Source organism: Chiloscyllium plagiosum, chromosome 22 (genome assembly GCF_004010195.1).
Source record: "Chiloscyllium plagiosum isolate BGI_BamShark_2017 chromosome 22, ASM401019v2, whole genome shotgun sequence".
NCBI lineage: Eukaryota > Metazoa > Chordata > Chondrichthyes > Orectolobiformes > Hemiscylliidae > Chiloscyllium > Chiloscyllium plagiosum.
In genome coordinates, this window is record NC_057731.1 from 34,619,358 (window position 1) to 34,643,754 (window position 24,397).

The 24,397-nt window shown below is 38.6% G+C and overlaps 1 protein-coding gene across 31 annotated transcripts in view; it reads left to right on the forward strand.

Annotated features, from left to right (window-relative positions):
- Positions 1 to 24,397, forward strand: part of tcf7l2 (transcription factor 7 like 2) — a 200,150-nt gene that overhangs the window by 165,506 nt on the left and 10,247 nt on the right. For 21 of the 31 annotated variants that reach the window (XM_043712749.1, XM_043712750.1, XM_043712751.1 and 18 more), the window contains 4 exons: positions 11,214 to 11,316; positions 11,908 to 11,994; positions 23,609 to 23,749; positions 24,020 to 24,182. In XM_043712749.1, the coding sequence (XP_043568684.1) occupies positions 11,214 to 11,316; positions 11,908 to 11,994; positions 23,609 to 23,749; positions 24,020 to 24,182 (494 nt within the window). The remainder of the gene's footprint in view (positions 1 to 11,213; positions 11,317 to 11,907; positions 11,995 to 23,608; positions 23,750 to 24,019; positions 24,183 to 24,397) is intronic. The other 10 variants (XM_043712740.1, XM_043712765.1, XM_043712735.1 and 7 more) reach the window with 3 other exon arrangements.

Here is a 24,397-nt window from a genome sequence, read left to right on the forward strand (position 1 = left end):
ATGTTGTTGGTTCCAATGTGGACAATGACCTCCTGCTGGCCCCTCTCCCCCGTGATAACATTCTGCACCCTCTCTGAGACATCCTTGATCCTGGCACCAGGGAAACAACACACCATTCTGCTTTTTCTCTGCTGGCCACAGAAACGTCTGTCTGTACCTCTGACTACAGAATCCCCTAACACAGTTGATCTCTTGGAAGTCGACGTACCCCTCGTTGCATTAGAGCCAGTCTCAATACCAGAAACTTGGCTGTTTGTACTACATTCCCCTGAGAATCCATCACCCCCTACACTTTCCAAAACAGCATACCTGTTTGAAATGGGTATATCCACAAAAGACTCCTGCTCTAGTTGCCTACCTCTCTTACCCTTCCTGGAGTTAACCCATCTGTTTGACTGTATCTGAGACTTTGCCCCCTTTCTATAACTGCCATCCATCACATACTTAGCTGTTACAAATTCCCCATCACTTCCAATTGTCTCTCCAACTGATCCACTCGATCTGATAAGAGTTGCATCCAACAGCATTTATGGCTGATATAATCCGCAGTAACTCTTTAAACTCCCGCATCTGACAAGAAGTACATATCATTACAAGGCCATTTTTGTTCCTTCACAATCTACAGACCCAGAAAATAACACCGTCTTATTCTTAACCCTCTCACCCTAAATCTATGCCCACTAGTTCTGGACACCCCTTCCCTTGGGAAATGACCTTGTCTATTTATCCTATCCATGTCCCTCATTTATAAACTTCTCTGCGGTCATCCCTCAACCTGTAATATTGTCGGGAAAACAGCCCCAGCCTATTCCACCTCTCCTTATAGCTTAAATCCTCCACATTGGTAACATCCTTGTAAATCTTTTCTGAACCCTTTCAAGTATCACAACATCCCCTAATAGGAAGGAGACCAGAATTGTTAAGATTTGGGGCTCTTCGGGTGCAGTGATAGTGTCTGTACCTTGGGACCAGGAGACCGATTCACGTCCCACCTGCCCCAGGAATATGTAATAATGTCTTGATGTTAATATTCAAGTCATGCATGTTCTTGCCTATGCCATGGACTGTTTTGTTGTCCTTACTACAGCAAAATCCTGGCCTTTCAAAATTTGCAAAGGCATTTGGAGAGTTTGATGCCCTCTGATATCAGATCAGATTTTCTAAATTTGACAATGACCATGTCATGAAAATCGGAGGCAAAGGTAAAGAATGCTGCTTTGCTTATTATGCAATTTCCTACTCCCACTATAGTTGATTGGTGTAGCATAGTTCAAGGGGTTTGTAAGCCACTTGGATATTATTGCAGGTGAACCCTGATAGATTGAAAAGCTGGCATTAATAATGAAATCCAATAAAACAAACTCAACCTAAAGAAATTGGAAAAATTAGCTGATCTTAATTTAATTGGTGGAAGATTAGCATTCCAGTTTATAGAAGTGGATGTTGACTCCACCAGTTTACTATTAAATGCCATTCTGCTATAATGTGCATTTTGTTAAAGTGAATCTGCTTTAACGCATATGATTAATTGTGGTACCGTTTCTGAAGCACGAACTTTTAAAATACGTGTTGGCTGTAATGCAATTACGTCACCAACGCTAAGCGCTACTTCTAAAGCATGATTTTTCTGTAACATGGTGCTGCACAAGGACGCAATCATCGTGTTATAGAAGAACTACCTGTACATGCTATTCTGCATGAAGCACCTACAAAGACTGCAACAATACTTTCAGCTGACCTCAGTGTCCCTGGATTAGCAAGAATTGGTATAGCTGGCTGTTCTCAATTGCTAATTGGGTACTTCTAGTAGAACATGAATGTAGACACCGGCTAAGTGCAGGGTCAGGCAGGGCATAAATTATCCGAACTCTGCACAGTCAGCATGAGGGAAATAAATTAAGGAGGGCAAAATGAAAATATAACTCATAAATTTGTAATCTCTTTAATCTCTAGTAAAAGCATCAGAAATCCTGTGGCATTTTTTTCTTGGCACGATTGAACCATTGAAATGTTCTTACTGCCACATTCAACAGTTTCTGATTTTAATTCTGATTTCCAGCATCCAAAGTTCCTTGGTTTTTCTGTCTAGTCTAGCTCTTAAAGGGACTATCACTCCAACATAAAACACTTTTTTTCCTGTCTCAAAGTGCATTGGCCAATACAAATTAAAACCTGCAAAGAAACCGGAAACAACGTGGGTCCAAAGGTTGCAGTCTAAGATTATTGCGATTGTATAGCCCTAAAAGGTTGTAAGCTGCCAACTGAAATATGAGCTGTTTCTTGGGCACATGTTGAATTCTTTAGAATACAGCAGATGTTTGACAGAAAGGTCAGTGCGCGAGCAAGCTGGAGAATTAAGGTGATTGATGACTGAAATCTCAAGGCTGAATTGGTGCCCTGCAAAGCCCTCAGTTTATTTGCATTTGGTCTCCTAAAGTAGAACAGACTTTGTTGAGCAACAGATATAGTGTAATTCACCTGGGAGTGTTTGGGGCCTTGGATGGTGTGAAGAGAGGAGGCAAAAGGGCAACTGTTATCAATTTTATTGGAGATAAATCAGGGTGTTGTAGAGGGATCACTCCCTTTAGCAAAGGGAAGATGGTTGGTGATTGCGTCATACTGGAAACTTTGACCGATCTTTGGTGCAATGAGATCAACATTTGTTCCATCTTTTTGGGCTAGTGTACAGGGATCCAAGGTCTCTGCTAGAACAAGGTTGTTTTACCTTTATTGCCCTTTTATAAAATGGTATGTGAGGATTTAAGTGAGGCTGTAATCATCTTGGTAATGACTAGTGAATCACACTTAAAAATAAATTATTTAGCTCAATAAATGCCCTTTTGGTTCAGGTTTCATAAGGCCCCAATGGGAATTTTTTTTTTGTAGAAGGAGAGAATATGACTTAATACTAAACAAAGTCCTTCTCTTTGGAAGTGGATAATGTGAGGGTTTCACTAAAAGAAGAAAGAGGTTACACACAAAGCAATTATAGATAGAGAAGACATGCTAAAAGATCAACATTACTGTAAATTGAGTTATCTGGTCCTGAGAATTCATTCTGGTTTGCTGAAAGATGATATTTTACATAATATCAGGAGATAGAAATATTAAAGCTATGATTACAATTTTCAACACGTATTGGTATAGTACTGGATATTGTAAATGTTTTATCATTATTCAGGCAGTAGGATAAAGCATGAACCAAGAAAGCACCAGCCAGTTACCAGAAACAATTGCAAACAACAAAATCTAATTTCATTTTGATTAAAATGAACAAGTAAGGAGGGCTAGCATGTATTTGTTAAAGCTAATCTAACTTAATTGAATAATTTTATGGTATAAAGAAAAGATACATGTTCTATGTGTGGACTTACTGGGTGTCATGCAGAAATTTTGGTAAGAAGATTGAAGACCTTGAATTAAAAGAAAAGTAGAGGTATGTATGGCTCAGTAACGTGAATCAAAGCAGGATATGGAATTAATTTTTTTTTTCACATTAGGAGAATATCTGCTGTAGTATTGGGTCAACCTTGGGCTTGTTATTCTTTCAATTTGTATAAAGAACTTTAGGTTTTGGAGAAACAGTGTAAGTCTTCCAGAAGATACAACACCAGAGGAATCGGTAAAGGTGGATAAGGTTGCAGCATTTAAAAGCCATTTGGATACATATATTAATAGGACAGGTTTAGAGGGATATCGTTCAAATGCAAGGAAACGGGATTAATTTCATTTGGGCAACTTGGTTGAATGAGTTGCCATGCTGAATGACTCTATTTATGTTACTGGGCGTCCTAATAATTAACACATTTACCTCATTAGCATCATTGAGCAGGTCTCTAGGTATTTGGCTGCTCCATAAGACCATAAGATATTGGAGCAAAATTAGATGATTTGGCCCATCTACTATGATCGCCGTTTGATCGTAACTAATATGTTTCTCAACCCCAATTGGTGATTTGATGTAGCATTTCATTGGTGCTTTTTTATGGCTGTTTTGCAGCTGTTTCATACCCCCATTACAAACAAACTCTTGTAAGTATAATAAATTGTATTGCTTTTCTGCACTGACTGTCAAATGTGCCTTGTTTATTCTTGATGAGGATACCAAATTGAATCAGTTCTTAGTTCTGTGTCTTTGTTTTTAAATTGAAGAGGTTGACCAGAAGTGAGCTTGTTACCAATTAACCTGAAATTATTCTCCCTGAACTGTAGTTCAATAGTAATATCACGGAAGTAGCTTGATGCCAGGTGAAAGTTGCTCTTCAGCTGGCAAAACCTTTGTACCTAACCTCAAGACTAGCTTTGATTGGATTATTTTTTAGTTTGGATAATTGTGGCTTGCATCTGTGGGATTATTGTGGAAAATAATAATGAAGAAATGGTGCTGTGATTAAACTAATTCTGGCCAAGTCCTAATCCATCGTTGTTTACCACTGTAAATTGGTAAATCCACCGCCAGCCTACAGTAAGAGAGGTATGTAGTGTTTACAAGATGCAGTACAGCAAGTCATGAAACACTTCCAGCTCATTTTGAATGGTGACCTCTGCCACCTGGGAACAACTAACTCAGCAGACGCACAGGAACTCCACTACCTGGACCTTCCCCTCCAAGACGCACAGCTATTGTCCCTACCTTCACTGCCATTGCGTCAATGTCCTGGAATTTGTTCTGCAACACTACTGCAGATGTAACTACATCAGGTGGACTGCAGCAGTTCAAAAACGTAAATCCAGAGCCAGTTTCTTGTGGGAAATTAGGGATTTACTTCATGAACCTTACCCATGAAAATTTAAAGGAAAAGCATCATACAGGTTTTTCATGGCCATGATGCACAATGAAATGAAAAGTGTTAGAATCAAATCTATCTTATCTACTGTTGTTGGATATTCTAAATTTAGAAGTACGCTGAACTGGTTTTCTCTAGTCTTGGATAGTTTTGCAACCAATGTTGTAGTAAATTGCAAGATCTGAACATACTGTTCTGTTGCCTTCTCTGTTGGAAGGTTTAAATAAAGTTAGTCCAGTCATGGTGACTTGCAGGTGAGTCTGCTTTAATCTTAGCCCATGCAATACACAACATAAAGCTGATGACCTCGATGGGATGAAATTTTCTTTTGCACTTATTTGAGAAATTAAGGACTGAAGACCTTTGTTACACAATGTGGAATTTGTAAAACTGAATTTTTAGGAAGTTTGAGCAATTTGAAAGATGCCCCATGCGCACATTGCGTTGAGCTGCACAATGAGTCCATGCAGTACACAACTGGCAAAATGACACATGGGAACAATAAGGGAATGCAGCCTTAACAAGGTGGGCAGGTGTAACTACAAACTAAGATTACACATTTGACTTGAGTGGATGAAATAGGATAAATTAAATGTTTCCCTCATAAAAATGGTTAGGTGACTTTTGTATGCTAAAGGGATGCCTGAACAACAAAATCCCTGTGTGTCAATCCCAGCAATCCAGTCTCAAATTAGTGTTAAGCAGAGTTTTAATATCACCAAACAGACTGCTGTGTAACCTGAGTTGCCTAAAACATTAAGTCAAAAGAAATACCAAATGAAAATGCAATTTCAGAAAAAAAAACATGAAAAACGGTCTTTGTTCAATTTGTTCTCACCTTACAATGGCCTGGCCTTGTAAAGGTATTTAAAAATGTTGTGAGTTTAATTCCAAAAAAGAAACACCGTTGAGAGCTCTGGAGTAACTCCATTATCCTTTTGTGCTTCGTGTGCCATCTTCAGAGAGTCTGATACAGTCTGCCAAGTTTTCAGTGTTTTTATGCTGCATTGTACAATCTCTCAATACTTCTATGGCTATTGCAGTTTCGGTTAGGGAGGCAAGTGTGTGGGCATTCATTACACTCTAAAATGAATTAAATACAAAACTATCATTGGCAGTAGTGGAGGTGAACAAAGTCTCCTCAATAGGAAGGAATTAGCAGAAGAAAAGTCATTTAAACTCGGCAGGGTTCTTTACAGTAGGGATCAGCAAATAAACATTTATCGAAAGTGGACGAAGTAGTCTGGTAAACAAGAGTGACCAAATGATAAACTTAGGTATAAGCTCAATATTAAATATTTCATGTCTACAGCTCATATGAATTCAGTGTCTGTAAGACAAGTTAATTTTGTAGCCATTGAGCTAACTTTGAATAACTTTATATGCACAAATAATGTGCCAGTACTTGGCAGATAAATTAGTGATGTAGTCCAAGAGCTCAATAAAATATTCAGTTATATAATAAATTATTAGTCCGTAATGTATGATGATTTGCAGAAGTACTTCTCATGTAGAAATGAACTGAATATAGATCAAGGTTGTATCCTTTCAAATTTGAGTCATTCTACTCAGGTTTAGAGAGGGGAATTTCATCATGGACACATAGGGATAGTCCATATAAATGCAGTAGCATACAGCTACTGCATTTATATGGACTATCACTACTTTTTGTAAGCATACGTGGATGGAGAAATTATCCAATGAAGGTTCTTTTCAATCCATCATCAAATAAGAAACAGTGGGAACAAATATATGTTGATTTCTTTGAAGTGGTAGGGAAAGGGGGACCTTGTTTTGGCCAACAACTATTGCAAATAGATGATGCTGTAATGCCAAAACTATTAAGGCTTTGAGAAGTTTGTTTGCAATTTGTGAGATGTTGCTGCCAGGTATTCATATACAGGAGAGTTGGCAGTATTTCAGACAAGAATGGAGTCAGACACATGAATATCACCAATCATCCAGTGTTAAAAAATTACTGCTTTGAGAATGGTTTTTGCTAGATGACTAGTTAGGCAGTAATTTTCGTGTTTTTCTTTACAGACTGATATCTTGCAGATTATCCCACTAGTCTATGACAGATTTCTGTTTGTATGATTTGATGTTTAAACTCAGCCCAAGATGAGATTTAGTTTGCTTGAGCTAAAATCGGTTGCAAAGTAAGGGTAAACAAGACAAAATGAAAATGAATCATGATGTATGAATCTTAGAGAGCTGAGGGTTGGTTGAAAGATCATATAGGAAAAACTATGGAACTCTGAGGAGAGCTACGTAATTGAAGTTATTGTAAAGTGGCTGGATGCATTCACATATCTGGTAAAGATTGGGCAGAGACTCTCCAGTGCCAGCCTCACCTGATAGAAGGAAAAGCATAATGACTTTTTACAGTCGAAATTTCTTCTACGGCTCAATGTGAAAGTCAAAAAAACTTTGGCTGGTTACAGAATCCATTGGTAGGGCCAAGTAAATCAGGATCTTTTATTAAGAGAAGTGAATCAGTGTCATAATATCAACTGTTAAATGGTTTTGGTATTTAAGATTCATATTGACTCAATCAGATGTTGAGGAACCAGAGTCCAGCTGATGGAAATAGGAGGAGATAGCTGGAGAAAGGAAGAAGAAATAAGTTATCCAGTTTTGAGAAGATTTGTGGCTCAGGTTGAGGTTCTGGGTGCAAGTTTGCTTGCTGAGCTGGACGTCACCATACTAGGTAACGTCATCAGTGAGCTTCTGATGAAGCACTGGTGTTAGTGGCCCGCTGTCTATTTGTGTTTAGGTTTCCATGGGTTGGTGATACCAATTCCTGTGGTGATATCAGTTCCTGGTCTTTTTCTTACGGGATGGTAAATGAAGTCCAAGTTGATGTGTTTGTTGATAGAGTTCCGGTTGGAATGCCATGCTTCTAGGAATTCTTATGCGTATCTGTCTTTGGCTTGTCCTAGGATGGATGCATTGTCCCAGTTGAAGTGGTGCCCTTCCTCATCTGTATATAAGATACTAGTGAGAGTGGGTCATGTATTTTTGAGACGAATTGACGTTTGTGTATTCTGTGGCTAGTTTTCTGCCTGTTTGTCCAATGTAGTGTTGTTACAGTTCTTGCAAGGTATTTTATAAATTACATTTGTTTTGCTTGTTGTTTGGATCGGGTCTTTTAAGTTCATTAGCTGCTGTTTTCGTGGGTTTTTGGGCTTTCATGATGCCAAGAGATCTGAATAGTGTGGCAGTCATTTCTGAGAAATAAGTACTTTCATTACTACCTATCAAATAATATTTTAGTTAAGAGATACTCGTATTAAGAAAAATGTTTTTTTTCCCCCACATGTCAATTAGCCATTGTACTGGTTATGGATGTTTCAGTTATGATTGCAGTAGATGTTGAGATATGGAGTCAAATCTTGAAGTACAAGTAAGGGTCTTCATTTGTAGTGAACTGGAAAAGCCATACAGTTTTATAAAAAGAAACCTAAATTTCTATAGTGCCTTGCACTACTGGTCTCAACAAAGTACTTGTTGTATGGTCATGGTTGTAATGTAGTATTATCCCTGAGTTCATGGTTGACTTTTGCAAACACTAAACTGTTAGTTCCACTTTCAGTCACTCTTGACTGTACAATGCAGTACAACTTTAAATGTATCCATTGAAAGTGAATTTTTATTTATTATTGTCTAATTGTAAAATATTGTCTATATTTTTCTCCTACCCCTTTCCCTTTGTTTGACTGAAGTAAGTGATCTGATGGGACAAATGATCATATATAGTCAGGGCAGCAGTTGTTTGATTTTGGCAAACATAGCTGAGCCTGATCTTGTTACCTGTTATCTAGCAGAGATCACTGGCCATCAGGACCAGCAAAGCTGGCTGATTAACTCCTGCCAGTATCTTGGAGCGCTGAGAGCAATTTTCAGTTTGTGAATTGTAACTTCACAATCCAATGATCGCCATCACGTCATTCATTGCATTTAGCCTCTGCAACTTTAAAAAAACTGCTTTAATATAGTCCAATGCTTTGCCCTTTGAGTTCCTGAAACAATTTCTCCGTTTTTTTTGCTATCTTGCATACAAACTGTTTTATCTCTACCTCGCCCATGTGTGTTTGCACAGATTTTCCTCTTGTACATCCTTATAAATGGAAGGAACACAATCAATTCTTGTGTGGGCACCTTCACAAACAATAATAATCTTGAATTTAATGTTGATAAAGGGAGCTACTGTGGAAGAATTATAAATGTATATTTGTAGCTTCAAATGAAAACTATGAAGGGAAATAGTCTCATTTGTTGGTCACAGTTAATTAAGTCATTTTCTGTCTGTATGATAAATAAGTGCCCTAGCTGTTTTCATATCAATAATTAACACCATGCAGGGGCTCTGCAAATTGAATTCCGAACATTTATGCTGGCTTCATGTGGCCTTGACTGCCCTGGCTGCACCCAGGTAAACATTACGGTCCTACAATTTGTGCAGTTAGATAATGCCATACAAGAGAGATGTTGAATTGTTTGTGGAAAAATGTGATTAATGTCACATGTTGACCCTTCTTTGCGCAGTGGGATTAGTTGGGGGCATAAATAGCTTCATTGTGTAAAATGCACAGTAAGTGAAAAAAATAGCTTCATAGTGCACAGTGCACCTTAAGTGAAACAAATAGCATACCGGGAGGGAAACATTTGAGGCTGTTGGAGATGTAATGAGATTCAAGGGCTTTGTTTCAAAAATAAACTTCAGAAACTTAATTAAATTCACTCTGTCAAGATTTGGTCATGACTACATGTTATGATCATTACAATGTGGTCAGCAAATCTGTAGTTGTAATCTCTTTCCCTGAATTTCTGCTTAACTGATTAGTTACTTTTGTATATGACTGTCTTTCCTGTCTTCTGACGTGAGGTGATATGGATTAATTTTCAAATGTGCATCTTAAATGTTAGGGCCAAGACACAGTTTAGCAGATTTCTTAGCATTCTTTGATGGTCAAGATAGTTGTGACATCTTGATGTTGTGATGGAACTATGTTTAATCTCGTGGCAGTTTACAATTGTATAAATAGATACTTCTGATGGTGAACCTCAGAGACAAATCACAGGAATTGCAACTGCTTGTAAAGTTGTGATTTCAACAGACAATGGTAATTGCTGGTAAATTTCTGGCTCCCAGCCAGGTGGTGGTAATAATTGTGTGATTGTTTTGTACCTAACAGTGTGTGACTGATGTGGAATATTTTTCACACAAGTGGATTTGCTATGGCATTGCTTGGCGATGATAGAGGAAATATTGCTTTTAATTCAAGTGTGTTATATGAAAAAAACTTCTTCACGGCAAGGGCCTAGATTCAGGGAGGAAACGAGCTTTCCTGTAATAGTGACAGGGTGCAATTTGTGATATTATGAGCTGGGGGTTAGGTTAGTGGAAGGTGCTTGGCATTAATAAGGAAATAAGATAATGGCAGTGATGGAAGTTTTGGAAATACTGTGAGAGATAGTTGGATAGGATGGAAAAGATTCTCTCAAGCAGGATTAAAAGACACGCTGGTTTAGACCAGACTACTGATTTTAAAATGATTTTGGATACAATGTTTTGAATTCAAGGTTGACTAAAGTAAGTAATGTTTATTAATTAAAATAAAGTTGGAAAGGTTGTTGTCAGCTTAACAGGTCTTCTGTGTGGTATGCTGGAATTTAATGGCAAATTGTGGTTGGAAGAACCAAGACTTGAATTAGATAAAATGTAAAATGAGTCTTAGGCTATCCACATAATTGAAACATATGTGATGTGCATGCAAAATTATAATATACTAAAGATTCACAGAGGAAGTAAATTAATTCTTTGTAAGTAATTTCAAAGACTGAGTCTTATGGAGACCATCAAGTGAAACCACAGCATTATTTTCCTGAAAATTACTGGATCTTGGTGTGAATATGCTCAAACATTTACTGATGTTGTAAAACTAAACTTTAATATCAAACTTGCTTGTTCTGAAGTGATGCTCCAAGTAATTACAATTGAAGTGATGTAATTGAATGTTAAGTTACCCTGTGCTCAGGTACAGATGTTTCTTGAAAATATTCAGTAACTAACCTGTTCAGCGATGTTACAACACCCCTCTGGTGCAGGCGAGACTTGAACCCGGCCTGTTGACATGGGCCCCACTTGCATGCAGTTTGTCATAAGAGCCCCATTAGTGCTTCTTGAACGGAAGGTAATTTTATGAACAACAGCTGCAACAATTAAAAATATGCTGAGAAATGGAGACAAAAGGTGCACATGACCTAAGTTATTAAAGGCTTGGGTTGCCAAACTTTTCCAAGTTGGTGGAATTGGAAGCTGGGAGCTTAACTGGAACAAGTATACATTCAAAGTTATCAACATATTTTATAATCAGTTTTACTCTTGAAAGTTAATATTTTGGTTTTCTCTACTATCTCTAGGAATTCCAAGGCCTCCACATCCTTCAGATATTTCTCCTTATTATCCACTTTCGCCAGGTACCGTCGGCCAAATCCCCCATCCACTAGGATGGTTAGTACCACAGTAAGCAGTTCCAGTTCTTTTTCTTTAATTCCTATAGAATTTTGCATGTTACTGTATTGTGCAATTATTGTAATGAGCTGTGATTGGCTACTGGGTACCCACATATTCATATGGGGCTTCTCCCTTGGCAACACCTGTCAACACTAGTTACTATGACAAAAGGCTACAAATTAAGGATTGTTAATTTAATGTTTTCCTACTGAGTTCTAAATACCAAAAGAGGCCCGAAGCAGAACCGCGGCTCTTTGATTTGATGTATTTTATTTTGGTATAAATTTACATTCATTATTGTTTTCTTTTGGATCTGTAGCCCTCAATTATTGTGATGGCTCCATTAAAGCAAACGCTGCTTCGCCTTTAATTATCACAACAAAACACCTAGTTTTAGCTTGGGGAGAAGGTCTCTGTTGACATTAGTAGAGGTTATAAAATTTAATTAGCTGGTTCTATCAGATTTAGCACATTAAAATTGTTCTTTATTTACATCCTTTGATCCTAGCTGTGAAATCAACAAGATTTTTTTGTTCTGGTCAAATGAGAGTGAGCTTCCAACAGCAGAAGTTTTCAGGTTTTTTTTTTCTTTCTTTTCAGGCAAGGTCAACCTGTTTACCCAATCACAACAGGGGGATTTCGACATCCTTACCCCACTGCGCTCACCGTCAATGCTTCCATGTCAAGGTGGGTACACTCGCCTTGGTGTCATCAACTCTTCATTTTATTTTAAGTACATAATCTTCCAGCATTTTCTCAACAGCCCTTTAATTTTAATCATCATGTCTTTGTCTTTGCCCATTGAGGACAGGCATTACAATTTCCATTATTGCAGTGGGAGAATTGGCTTGTGCAATTTATATTGTCTTAATAAATAAACAAGCTAATGTCTTCCAGAGCTACTGGATTTGAGTGAACCAGCAAATAATGCGTCATTTGTTTGGAATGGAGTTTTTTTTGCTACAGAATTATTGTGAAAGGCGATCATTAATATTGTCCACAAATATTGACTCCTTTGCAAGGCTGTAGTGGTAAAATATTGCCCCCAAGGGGATATGTAAGTGTCAAGAGTGTGCTGCAATTATTGCACACTTTATATCAATGTTGGAGTCAATGTTGGAGCCCAAGGGACAATATTTTAGCACTTGCAGACAGAAAAGTGCAGTTAATATTTATTATACCCCGTGGCTAGAGTCACTTATCACTACTTGAGCCATACTAAGTCAGTTCAGAGAGTAATAATCTTCATCGTTACATCACAGGTTAAAGGCCACTTCAACATGGAACTACTCCAAAAAAAAGTAATAGGCTGGCTGCTCTTGCACTTAGAGGCCAGCAGCTGTTTCTATTGAGTCCGTAGGTAGGAACATAAAGCCCTTAGTATTGTGCAATGACAAAAGTACTCCAGTTCAAAAGCAGGAAATGATTTTGTGGAAGTAGTAAGTTGCAGCAGTTATTGGAGTACCATGGCTGATATATCAGTGGAGCCAGCGATCATAAAATTATCTCCATGGTCGTCTTAAATTTAAGGAAAAACTAGGATCCACTAATATTCCTTTTACTTACTGGATTCTCAGGCCTCCTTGCAGAAGCTTATCTTCACACAACTGTTTGGTTGACACATTACAAAGTTACCCATTGATCTCCACCACTTGCTATCTATTATTCCTTCCTGCCTTCACATACAATCTGGGCTAGGTAAACAATACGTTGTCCTTTTAGGAGGACGTCGGAGTCCAAAAATCAACCATTTGAGAGTTTGATAGCCTGAGAGTTGATTCCTGTTGGAATTAATTCTGCCTTTTACCTTTCCCTTCGACCGGTACCTTATTGCCTGTATTTTGCCCATATTTGTTTTCAGTTTTTACCCTTAGAGGCAATTAGAAAGAGGAAATTATTGATTCTCTAATGCATAAAAGAAAATAAACAATGTGTGAGAATTAAAACATTTTCTGAAAGAATAGAGTAAATTAGCTTTCAACAATTCTCATGTAGCTCAACGTCTCAATAGAGAAGGAGACTTCAGATTATTCTATGGCTTTCTGTACTGATATCCATTTTCATAAAAATCTGTTTTTTCCATGGAAACTGTTCTTAGAAAGCTAGCAATGACTGACCATTAATTGAAGAGAAAGTGACTCAATTAATGTGCTTGGTATTGTCCATTAGTTTAAAATTTCAGTGTGGAGATAAACTCAAAAGGAAAATTGGAGTCTTTGGTAATTCTGGAGGGTTTGGGAAAGTCTGAGGATTGGAAAACTGCCAGTGTAATATCTTTTATTTAAAAATGGAAGAAGACAAAAACAGATAACTACAGGCCAGTTAGCTCAAAGCCTGTTTATTGGTTTAAGGAGGAGGGAAGGATGGAAACGCTACAGTGATGTAACGTTTGGGGCTTACCATTCCTTGACACCAGGTTCTTGCATGCATCGCTGATCAGTCACGGTAATTGACCCAACTTCTCTTGGAGGACCTCTTTGGGAAAGTGTTAAAATCTACTATAAAGCGAGTAATAACAGAATATTTAGAAATACACAATATGATCAAGCCGAGTCAGTATGGCTTGATGAATGGAAAGTCAAGCCAGACCAATTTAGTAGAATTCTTTAAGGAGGCAGCAAGGAGGATAGATAAAGAGGAAACAATGGATCTAAAATATTTAGAATTTCAGAAGGTGTTTGATAAGATATCATACATTAGACTGCTTAATAAAATAAGAGCCCATCAAGTTGGAGGTAGTATACTAGCATGCATAGATAATTGACTGACTAACAAAGACCGATGCGGACCTTCTAGTGTGCTACAGGATTCAGTGCTCGGGTCACATTCATTACAATGTATATTAAAAGACTTACATGTAGAAAGTGAATATGTGATAGCCAAGTTTGCAGAATACGCGGAAAAGGTGAGTTGGCTAGTGGTGAGGGTGACACAAAGAACTTAGAAGGATACAGAGTCATAGACTCATAGAGATGTACAGCATGGAACCAGACCCTTTGGTCTATACCGTCCATGCCGACCAGATATCCCAACCCGATCTAGTCCCACCTGCCAGCACCTGGCCTATATCCCTCCAAACCCTGCCTATTCATGTACCCATCCAAATGCCTTTTAAACGATGCAATTCTACCAGCCTCCTCCACTTCCTCTGGCAGCTCATTCCATACACGTACCATCCTCTGTGTGAAAATGTTGTCCCGTAGGTCTCTTTTATATCTTTCCCCTCACCCTAAACCTATGCCTTCTAGTTATGGACCCCCACCCCAGGGAAAAGACTTTGCCTATTTATCCTATCCATGCCCCTCATAATTCTGTAAACCTTTATAAGGTAACCCCTCAGCCTCCGATGCTCCAGGGAAAATAGCCCCAGTCTGTTCAGCCTCTCCCCATAGCTCAAATCCTCCAACCTTGGCAACATCCTTGTAAATCTTTTCAGAACCCTTTCAAGTTTCGCAACATCTTTCTGATAGGAAGGAGATCAGAATTGCATGCAATATTCCAACAGTGGCCTAACCAATGTCCTGTACAGCCGCAACATGACCTCCCAACTCCTGTACTCCATACTCTGACCAATAAAGGAAAGCATACCAAACGCCGCCTTCATTATCCTATCTTCCTGTGACTCTACTTTCAAGGAGCTATGAACCTGCACTCCAAGGTCTCTTTGTTCATCAACACTCCCTAGGACCTTACCATTAAGTATATAAGTCCTACTAAAGTTTGCTTTCCCAAAATGCAGCATCTCACATTTATCTGAAGTCAACTCCATCTGCCACTTCTCGGCCCATTGGCCCATCTGAGGTTGTAATCTGAGGTAACCTTCTTCACTGTTCACTACACTTCCAATTTTGGTGTCATCTGCAAACTTACTAACTATATCTCTTATGCTCACATCCAAATCATTTATATAAATGACGAAATGGGTAGAAGACCCAGCACCGATCCTTGTGGCACTCCACTGGTCACAGGCCTCCAGCCTGAAAACCAACCCTCCACCACCACCCTCTGCCTTCTACCTTTGAGCCAGTTCTGTAGCCAAATGGCTAGTTCTCCCTGTATTCCCTGAGATCTAACCTTGCTAATCAGTCTTCCATGGGGCACCATGTCGAACACCTTACTGAAGTCCATATAGATCACATCTACCACTCTGCCCTCATCAATCCTCTTTGTTACTTCTTCAAAAAACTCAAATCAAGTTTGTGAGGCATGATTTTCCACACACAAAGCCGTGTTGACTATCCCTAATCAGTCCTTGCCTTTCTAAATACATGTACATCCTGTCCCTCAGGATTCCCTCCAACAACTTGCCCACCACTGATGTCAGGCTCACTGGTCTAGAGTTCCCTGGCTTGTCCTTACCACCCTTCTTAAACAATGGCACCACGTTAGCCAACCTCCAGTCTTCTGGCACCTCACCTTTGACTATTGATGATATAAATATCTAAACAAGAGGCCCAGCAATCACTTCTCTAGCTTCCCACAGAGTTCTAGGTTACACCTGATCAGGTCCTGGGGATTTATCCAACTTTATGCGTTTCAAGACATCCAGCACTTCCTCCTCTGTAATATGGACATTTTGCAAGGTGTTACCATCTATTTTGCTACTTTCTATATCTTCCATATCCTTTTCCACAGTAAATACTGATGCAAAATGCTCATTTAGTATCTCCCCCATTTTCTGCGGTTCCGCACAAAGGACGCCTTGCTGATCCTTGAGGGGCCCTGTTCTATCCCTAGTTATCCTTTTGTCCTTAATGTATTTTTAAAAACCCTTTGGATCTTCCTTAACTCTATTAGCCAAAGCTATCTCATGTCCCCTTTTTGCCCTCCTGATTTCCCTCTTGAGTATAAAGGCAGTAGGAGTATACTTTTCTAAGGATTCTAAGCATATGTCTATACCTTACATATGCTTGCTTCTTTTTCTTAACTAAACCCTCAATTTCTTTAGGCATCCAGCATTCCCTATACCTACCAGCTTTTCCTTTCACCCTGACAGGAATATACTTTCTCTGGATTCTATTTATCTTATTCCTGAAGGCTTCCCATTTTCCAACCGTCCTTTTTACCTGCGAACATCTGCCCCTAATCAGCTTTTGAAAGTTCTTGCCTAATACCGTCAAAATAGGCCTTTCTCCAATTTAGAACTTCAACTTTTAGATCTGGTCAATCCTTTTCCATCATTATTTTAAATCTAATAAAATTATGGTCGCTAACCCCAAAGTGCTCCCCACCTGACACCTCAGTCACCTGCCCTGCTTTATTTCCCAAGAGTAGGTCAAGTTTTGCACCTTCTCTACTAGGTACATCCACATACAGAATCAGAAAATTGTCTTGTACACACTTAAGAAATTCCTCTCCATCTAAACCTTTAACACTATGGCAGTCCCAGTCTATGTTTGTTTGGAAAGTTAAAATCCCCTACCATAACCACCCTATTTTCTTACAGATAGCTGAGATCTCCTTACAAGTTTGTTTCTTAATTTCCCTCTGACTATTAGGGGGTCTAGGTGAAAGTAATTGGACAAAAACATGGCAGATGGAATATAATGTGGGGAATGTGAGGCACTGCATTTCGTCAGCAAGAATAGAGGAGCTGAATATTATTCAGGAGGAAGACTGCCGAAAGTTATAGCACAAAGGAATTCATCCATTAATCAAAACAAACTAGTGTCCAAGTTAAGTGTGTAATAGTGGGGGCAAATGGGCTGCTGGCCTTAATTCCAAAGAGAATGGGATATTAATGTAGGGAGGTTTTGCTAAAATTATGCGTAGCACTGGTCAGACCTCAGCTGGAATGCTGTGAAGTTTTGGGGGTCCTTATCTAAAGAAAGATATATTGGCTTTGGAGGCGGTCCAGTGAGAGTTCACTCAGCTGATAGCAGGTATGGCAGGGATGACTTATGAAGACAGATTGAGTAGTTTGTGCTTGTTAGAATATAGAAGAGTGAGGAGCGACCTTATTTAACCATATAGGATTCTTGGAGAACTTGACAGGGTAGATCCGTAAAGATTGTCTCCCCTTGTGGGAAGGTACGAGCCCAGAGAGCACAATCTCTGATTAAGGCAGAAATGAGAAAATTCTTGTGAGTGAATCAGTGGAATCCTTAATACAAAGGGATGGTGAGGCAGAATATCCAAAGCTGAGACAGATTTTTAACCAATAAAGGAATCCAGGGTTATGGGAAATGGCAGGAAAATGGAGTTTAGGTTAATCAGATCAAACATGATCTCATTGAATGGCAAGGTGAACTTAATGGGTTGAATGGCCTGCTTCTGCACCATTGTAAAATTTTTCACTGTGCTCCTGTACTTCTCTACTTGAGTACTGGTGACAGTAAAGGATATTCTGTTCTATTCAATGTTATGGTCCACACTTGCATATACTGCAAGTATAATATTCTGTAGAACAGTAAAAAGAACGTTACAAATGAAAGTTGAAATAAAAATAGGACATGCGACACATAGGAGCATTGAGTTTAAATGCTGATTGACCTATTTTGTAGCGACACAGCTTTAATACGCAGAGGTGTATGTTCCCAGTAAAGTGCACTCTTGTTTTGTCCCTGAAATTTGTGAATTCCATTTGCAGTGGCTGTAAATTTCAAACTACTGCACTATGTCAATTCTCACTGTGACCTGACCACAGTGCCATACTAGTGTGAATTTGTTCTTCAAATCTTGATTAGTTAACTCTATTAGTTAAGATGCTTGCTTACTCAGTATACCAACTGAATACAAGTTTAATGCTGTGGAATCCCTTTCGACCACCTACAGAAATACATCTGTATACAAGAGAGAGCGCATATACTTTTTGAAATATAAAGCTCTACTATAAAGATAATGATATCAGTTCCAAAATCCTGAGGTGTTTGTTTTCACACTGGCCTTTCCAACCATCCTTCAATATTGTGGACGATGTGCAGCCAGGAGCAAGTAGCATTGCGAATACAGTTTTGAATTTGAATTAGATTTTATTCCCCTGTGTACTCGGGTACAGGGATACAGGAGTACATTGAAAAGTGTACAGTGTCATCATTCCTGGTGTCATCTTAGATCTAAAAATACCTAGGTACAAAATCTTTGGTACAAATTAGAAAAATAAGAAAATACAGTTAATAAGTTCAATATTACAGTCTTTCTTAAGCGCTTAGCCATGCTGCACTCATAATTCCTATGACGGTTCGGTCTCCATGTCGGGCTTGATTTCTCTCCCCCCCCCCCCCCATTTTTGATGCCACCGCAGATGCCGGGGGCCTCTATCTCTATCACCGTCACGCTGGGGCTCGATCTTCCCCATTGGGCTCGTTGTCTTGCACTACCCCACCCTCTTTCACTGTCCGCCATGCTGGCTCAATCTCTCCACACAAGATAAGTAGATTAAAGTAAAAACATGGTTTTGACTGATTCTGCATCTCAACACGTACTCTTCGCACAAACTTTGAACGTACTCCTGCTACATCCCCATAGCTTCTAGAAATCTAATGATTTTACCTCTGCTGTTTGTGATAGAGAATTCCACAGGTTCGCCACCCCTGTGAAAATATTTCTTATTATCTCTGACTGAAATGACCTATTCTGTACCCACTGAGACCATGGGACCTTATTCCCACGCACACCCACCTCCCCCATCCACATCAGAGGAAACAACATTTCTGCATCCTGTCTGTCTATCTAGCCCCCTCAGAATTTCATCTATTTCAATGAGATTCCCTCTAAACTCCGAAGCATCTCTACTTGTATGTTTTTGGGAGTTTACATAACATAGATTGTGTGGCTAGCCTACACCCTTTCCCACTATTCCTTGGACCAGAGAAGGCTGCGGGGTGTCATAGAGTCAGAGAATCATACAGCGTGGAACCAAACCCTTCGGTCCAACGAGTCCATGCCAAACATAATCCCAGACTACACTAGTCCCACCTGCCTGCTCCTGGCCCATCTCCCTCCAAACCTTTCTTATGCATGTATCTATCCAAATGTCTTTTAAATGTTGCAGTTGTTTATTCCACCCTCTTTGTACAAACATTTGTCTTTTTAAAATCTTTTTCCTCTCACCCTAAAATGTGCCCCCTAGTCTTGAAATTCCCTATCCTAGGGAGAGGAGAACTGGCATTAACTTGAACATGGTATGAGATTTCAAAATTGTGAGCAGTAAAGATGGAAGAGACAGGAAGAACTTGTTTCCCTTGGCAAAGAGTTCAAAAACCAAGGGTCATGGATTCAAGCTGAGTGGCAGAAGGATTAGAGAGGACGTGAGGAAAAACCTTTTTTATGCAGAGGGTGGTAGGTGTCTAGAATTCACTGCCTGAATATTTGGTGAAGGCAGAGACTCTAAACTCAAAAAAAAGTACCTCAATCTGCATTTAAGTGCAGTAAGGTGCAGGCAGATGGGATTGAAAAGGGTATCTGAGTGTTTTGGATCAGCATGGACAAGATGGGATGACTGGCCCCTTTCTGCACTGTAGCACTTCTATGGTTCTGTACTGAGGCTACTCGGTAATATGTTAGATGAGCTGTTCACTTCTTCACCTGTTCCCTCCCCACCATTCCACAGGTAAACTTCTGATGTGCATGTTGTCATCCTTTCTTATATTTTCCATTAATCTTCTATGTTGTACCACAGATTGGTGGCTTTCTGTTTCTGGGCATAAGCAGACAGATACCTGGATCTATTTGGAAAAGTGGCAAAAGTGAACCAAAATTGCATTAAGTAAACCAGCACATTTCTAGTTATGTATTACCATCACAGCATACAAACACCAGCTTATTTCACTCACATTATTCATCCAATCTTTGTGTCAATTAGCCAGCTCATCAAGTAAAGGTCAAAGAACACATCTGTACTTTGTTGCAACAAAGCCAGCAGTTTTCTGTACATATATATGGAATACCACACTAACTAGCTCACTGACAAGTACGCCTATTTAAATGTATTTTGGGGCAAAGATTAAATTTTATATGTATTTGTACTGCCTTTTAAAAATCTTATGCTCTCTATTTTGGGAATTTGTGCTTTTTCTTAAAATGGGGTAGGGCAAAGTGGGAGCATAGGGACTGGTCCAAGGCCTGTGTCTCTCTGTTTAGCTAAAAAGTATGGTTGCAATTCTTGAACTTTATTCACAAAAGCTAAGCTTTTTTACTTGCTACGATCCTCTAATGTCGAACCAAAACCACTGTTGATGTGATTTGCAGAGGTTGTTGAATTCAGAATACTTTCCGACTTTTCAAATTTACATGCACAGGATCTCTCTCGAAATTATTTTCCCACTTAAGCTGCATACGGACTTGTGCTGAATCCATCTCTATTGCAGTCATTTCATTTTGCCTCTTTTGAGCAAAATTTACTCTTTTGATCTCTAAATCTTAAATAGAAACAAATTTTATATTCACATTGTAAAGCAGTGCAACCAAAATTACCCAGTCCTGTTTCATGGTTTCACTTAGTCTTGCAACATGGAGCCTGAATGCTGACACCAAATTATGACTGCGGGCTTCAGTATAATTGTATAATTGTGGTATTGGTAAACTGCATGGTAGCAGTAATGAGGCCCTCTTAATGGAAAAATGCAATAATTTTCACAAGGTTTAATAGTGCCAGTCACGTAAAATTTAAATGGGTATTTAGTAATACTGGAGGTAAAGTAAAAGAAGTAATGAGATATTGTAAATCTGTATGTAATTTTAACTAGACAAAATAGCTGCCATGGAAGATAAATACGTATGCATTAAACTTTATAACACATCAGCATTATCACACCCGTTTCTGGCTCCATGTACAATATTAATGTCCATATGCATGCACAACAAATGCAAACATACAAAACCAATAAGAGAGATTGCTAATTGATGACACATCAAAGCTCTTGGAAGCTGATGTTCAGAACTTGAAAAGCTACTGTTTTGATCGGGGCCCTGACTGTTCGTCACAGCCCCAATTAATCCAATACTAGCTAATTTCCCAGTGGCTACAAGTATATTTACAAACTACTCCATAGCACTGTATTTAAGCAATCACTAATTGCTCCTAATGATGGGTTTATTTTCTGTTCATCTGATTTAGAGTTCAGCTAATTTAATTGGTGGAGGGTTAGACTTTACTGATGGGCTGAAACAGCTAATGCATTTTGATGATAGCTGTTAATTAAATTAGCATAGATTATTAGGCGAGGCTCCCCATCTCCAGAGATTTAGTAGATGCATTTGTGAAAGTACAGCATTAGACAAGGACAGGATAAATTAACCATTTAAAATTAACAATTTCCAGAGGCTTAGCAGAATAGTAAAAGTGTTCATCACAAAATAGCAAGATATGATTTAAGAATGTTTCAGTAATATTTACAATTTCCAGCATTGTAACTTGCAGTAAGACAAGTGGATGGTGTCCAGTATAGAAGAGGGAAAGGGGTAGGATTAATTTCTGGTAGGTATACCTGTCTTTCAGTTTGGTTTAGTCTTGTTTTTTGGGGGGGGTGGGAGGGGAAGATGGGTAAAAGAGAATGGGGAGGGATCAAATTGTCAGGGAAGAAACACGATTTGTGCACTTTTAAGGGAATCATTAAAGCAACTTAGCAGTTTTTCCTGTAGGGGCATACATTAGTTATTCAGATAAAAAAGAAATATAAGCCATTTGTGTGGTAGTAGGCTGATGGAAATACACGTCTGTATTATTCGAATGACATCCGTAGGAAATGTAGATGCCATGCCCTGCCAGAGCACGCCTTTTGATATTTATTCCATCCAGTAGTAGGGCAGTGATTTCTTGGAATTAAGTGATGGGTCATTATACTTTAAACACAGCAGAGAGGCATAGACTGGCAATTAAATAGCAATAGCTGACACTCACTTGTGCCACCCTGTGACCCTGTTAGATTGAGATGTTAGAGCTTCGGGGCCCCTCAGCCTAGTAAATTGGCTGAAGGTGCTTCTCCTGACTAGGGTCCGCTCTGAAATATGCTGCTTTCAAAGAGATAGGCATCATGTATAAACCATAATGTGGGTTTGTGGTGGTTTAGAAAGCTCAGGAAAATTGAGCTTGGAAAAGATGAGAGATAACAACTGCACAGGGAGAGGAGGGGGAATAATGACAAACTAGCTGCAACTCAAAGAGGCTGTTTTTTTACTGCAAGGGGGAGAAAAGCTTCCCACAGCTCACACATAAAACAAAGCCAAGCAGATGACATGCAGTTAACAGAAAAATGTCAACAGTGAAATAAAGTGAGAGTGAATGCAATAGAAACCCCAGAGACACTGTGGAACAAAAATGAGTTTGTTCGTAACATGGCCTGCGAGTTTATGCACATCATTATATTCTGGCTTGCAGCCATAAAAGCAGTCAGGATTTTTTCATAATTAGCTGTTTAGAATTTTAAGTTTTTACAATGGAATATATGTAATAAAATATAGTAAATGTGGTTTCCTTGTTCAGTTGCTGATATATCTATTAAATAATGCAATAGCTGTACCAAATTTCAAATATTTTGTAGATGGTATCGTAGTAATCACCTTATGATAGATTGACATTTTATAGTGTCCATTAACTTATGAACTCTCATAAGTCTCTTCAGGTAATGAAATGAATGTAACCACTTCATCGCATGAAGAATAATACTCTTGAGCTTTTGAAAGCCCTGGTGTACTATAAAATACTTCACCTGTGTACTGTCTTATGTTTATGTGGTAACTGTAAATGGTATTTTCACTGCTCACTCTGCTAATACTTTGTGCTAGAGAAAAAAAAAGTCTATCTGTCAGCTAGCACAATAACATCCTCCCACGTGCTGTGTAATTGGACAGAAATGTTCACTCCAAAATCATTTTACTATATTTTGAAATGAAGCAGTAAATATACCATTATTGTATTAATAGGAAATAATGTCCTTGGTTTGATTCATGGAAGATTTTGATGTATCTTAAATTCAGCCTATTTCAATAATGCTAGAAATTGTGATTTGACCACATTATTTGGACAGGTTATGATGCAAACGTTGTCAAAGGGTCTAAATCAAAGTTGCCCTTGTTTTTTCAAAAAAATAAACCCATACACCGTTGTATAAGAGAAAATCTTGGAACTTACATTTCATAATATGTATTTCTGAAGCATATACGTTGTATTTTTTTTATTCATGAAATACCTTTAGTAGTCTCAAAGTCAAACTGACAGTCATGTAATGATGATTCATTTTATGTTATTAATCACAGCTACATAGAGTGATTGTGACAGCTTGTGCTTGCATGTATGCTTGCTTATATATTAAATGTACCCATCCCTCCCGTTCATTCATTTCTGTTCTGTTGATTTACACAGTTTTCTCTCTGGTAGGTTCCCCCCACACATGGTTCCACCACATCACAGTTTACACACAACGGGAATTCCTCATCCAGCCATTGTCACACCAACTGTCAAACAAGAGTCTTCCCAGAGTGACATCGGATCCCTCAATAATTCGTAAGTCATAATTTTTGTACCTCGTTTTTTAAAAACAAAACTGGCATGTTAACTTTGCAAATAGTTCAAGATGTTATTAAAGTAGCCCTATGCTCCATAGTAAAACCTTTATGAAAATGTAAAAACAATAGATATCATTTTGTTTGGATTGTAAACCGTTTACACTCCAGTTTTTTAATAATGTGCTTTTGTTTTGATTTTAACATTGAATCATTTAAATTATTATTTCACTTCCACTGCTGAAGTCTAGAATGGTTCTCATTTTCTTAGAAAACATCATCAGGATGCCAAAAAAGAAGAGGAGAAGAAAAAGCCACACATAAAGAAACCTTTGAATGCATTCATGTTGTACATGAAGGAAATGAGAGCGAAGGTAGTAGCAGAGTGCACGCTGAAAGAAAGTGCAGCCATCAATCAGATCCTTGGCCGAAGGGTAAGTAATCTAAACCATTGATAGGAACTTGCACAAGACCAAGTTCAAAATGTGACCTTAGTGAGCAGGGCAGTCAGTGTCAATTTTTACATTGACCTTGAAAGTTTTTGTATTGTATGTCCAGACTGACAGACTTTAGGACTTCGAGGCAATTGTTTCCATTAATTTGAATGAGGCAGCATGTGGTAATCTGCTGTATTAATATTTCAATCAGA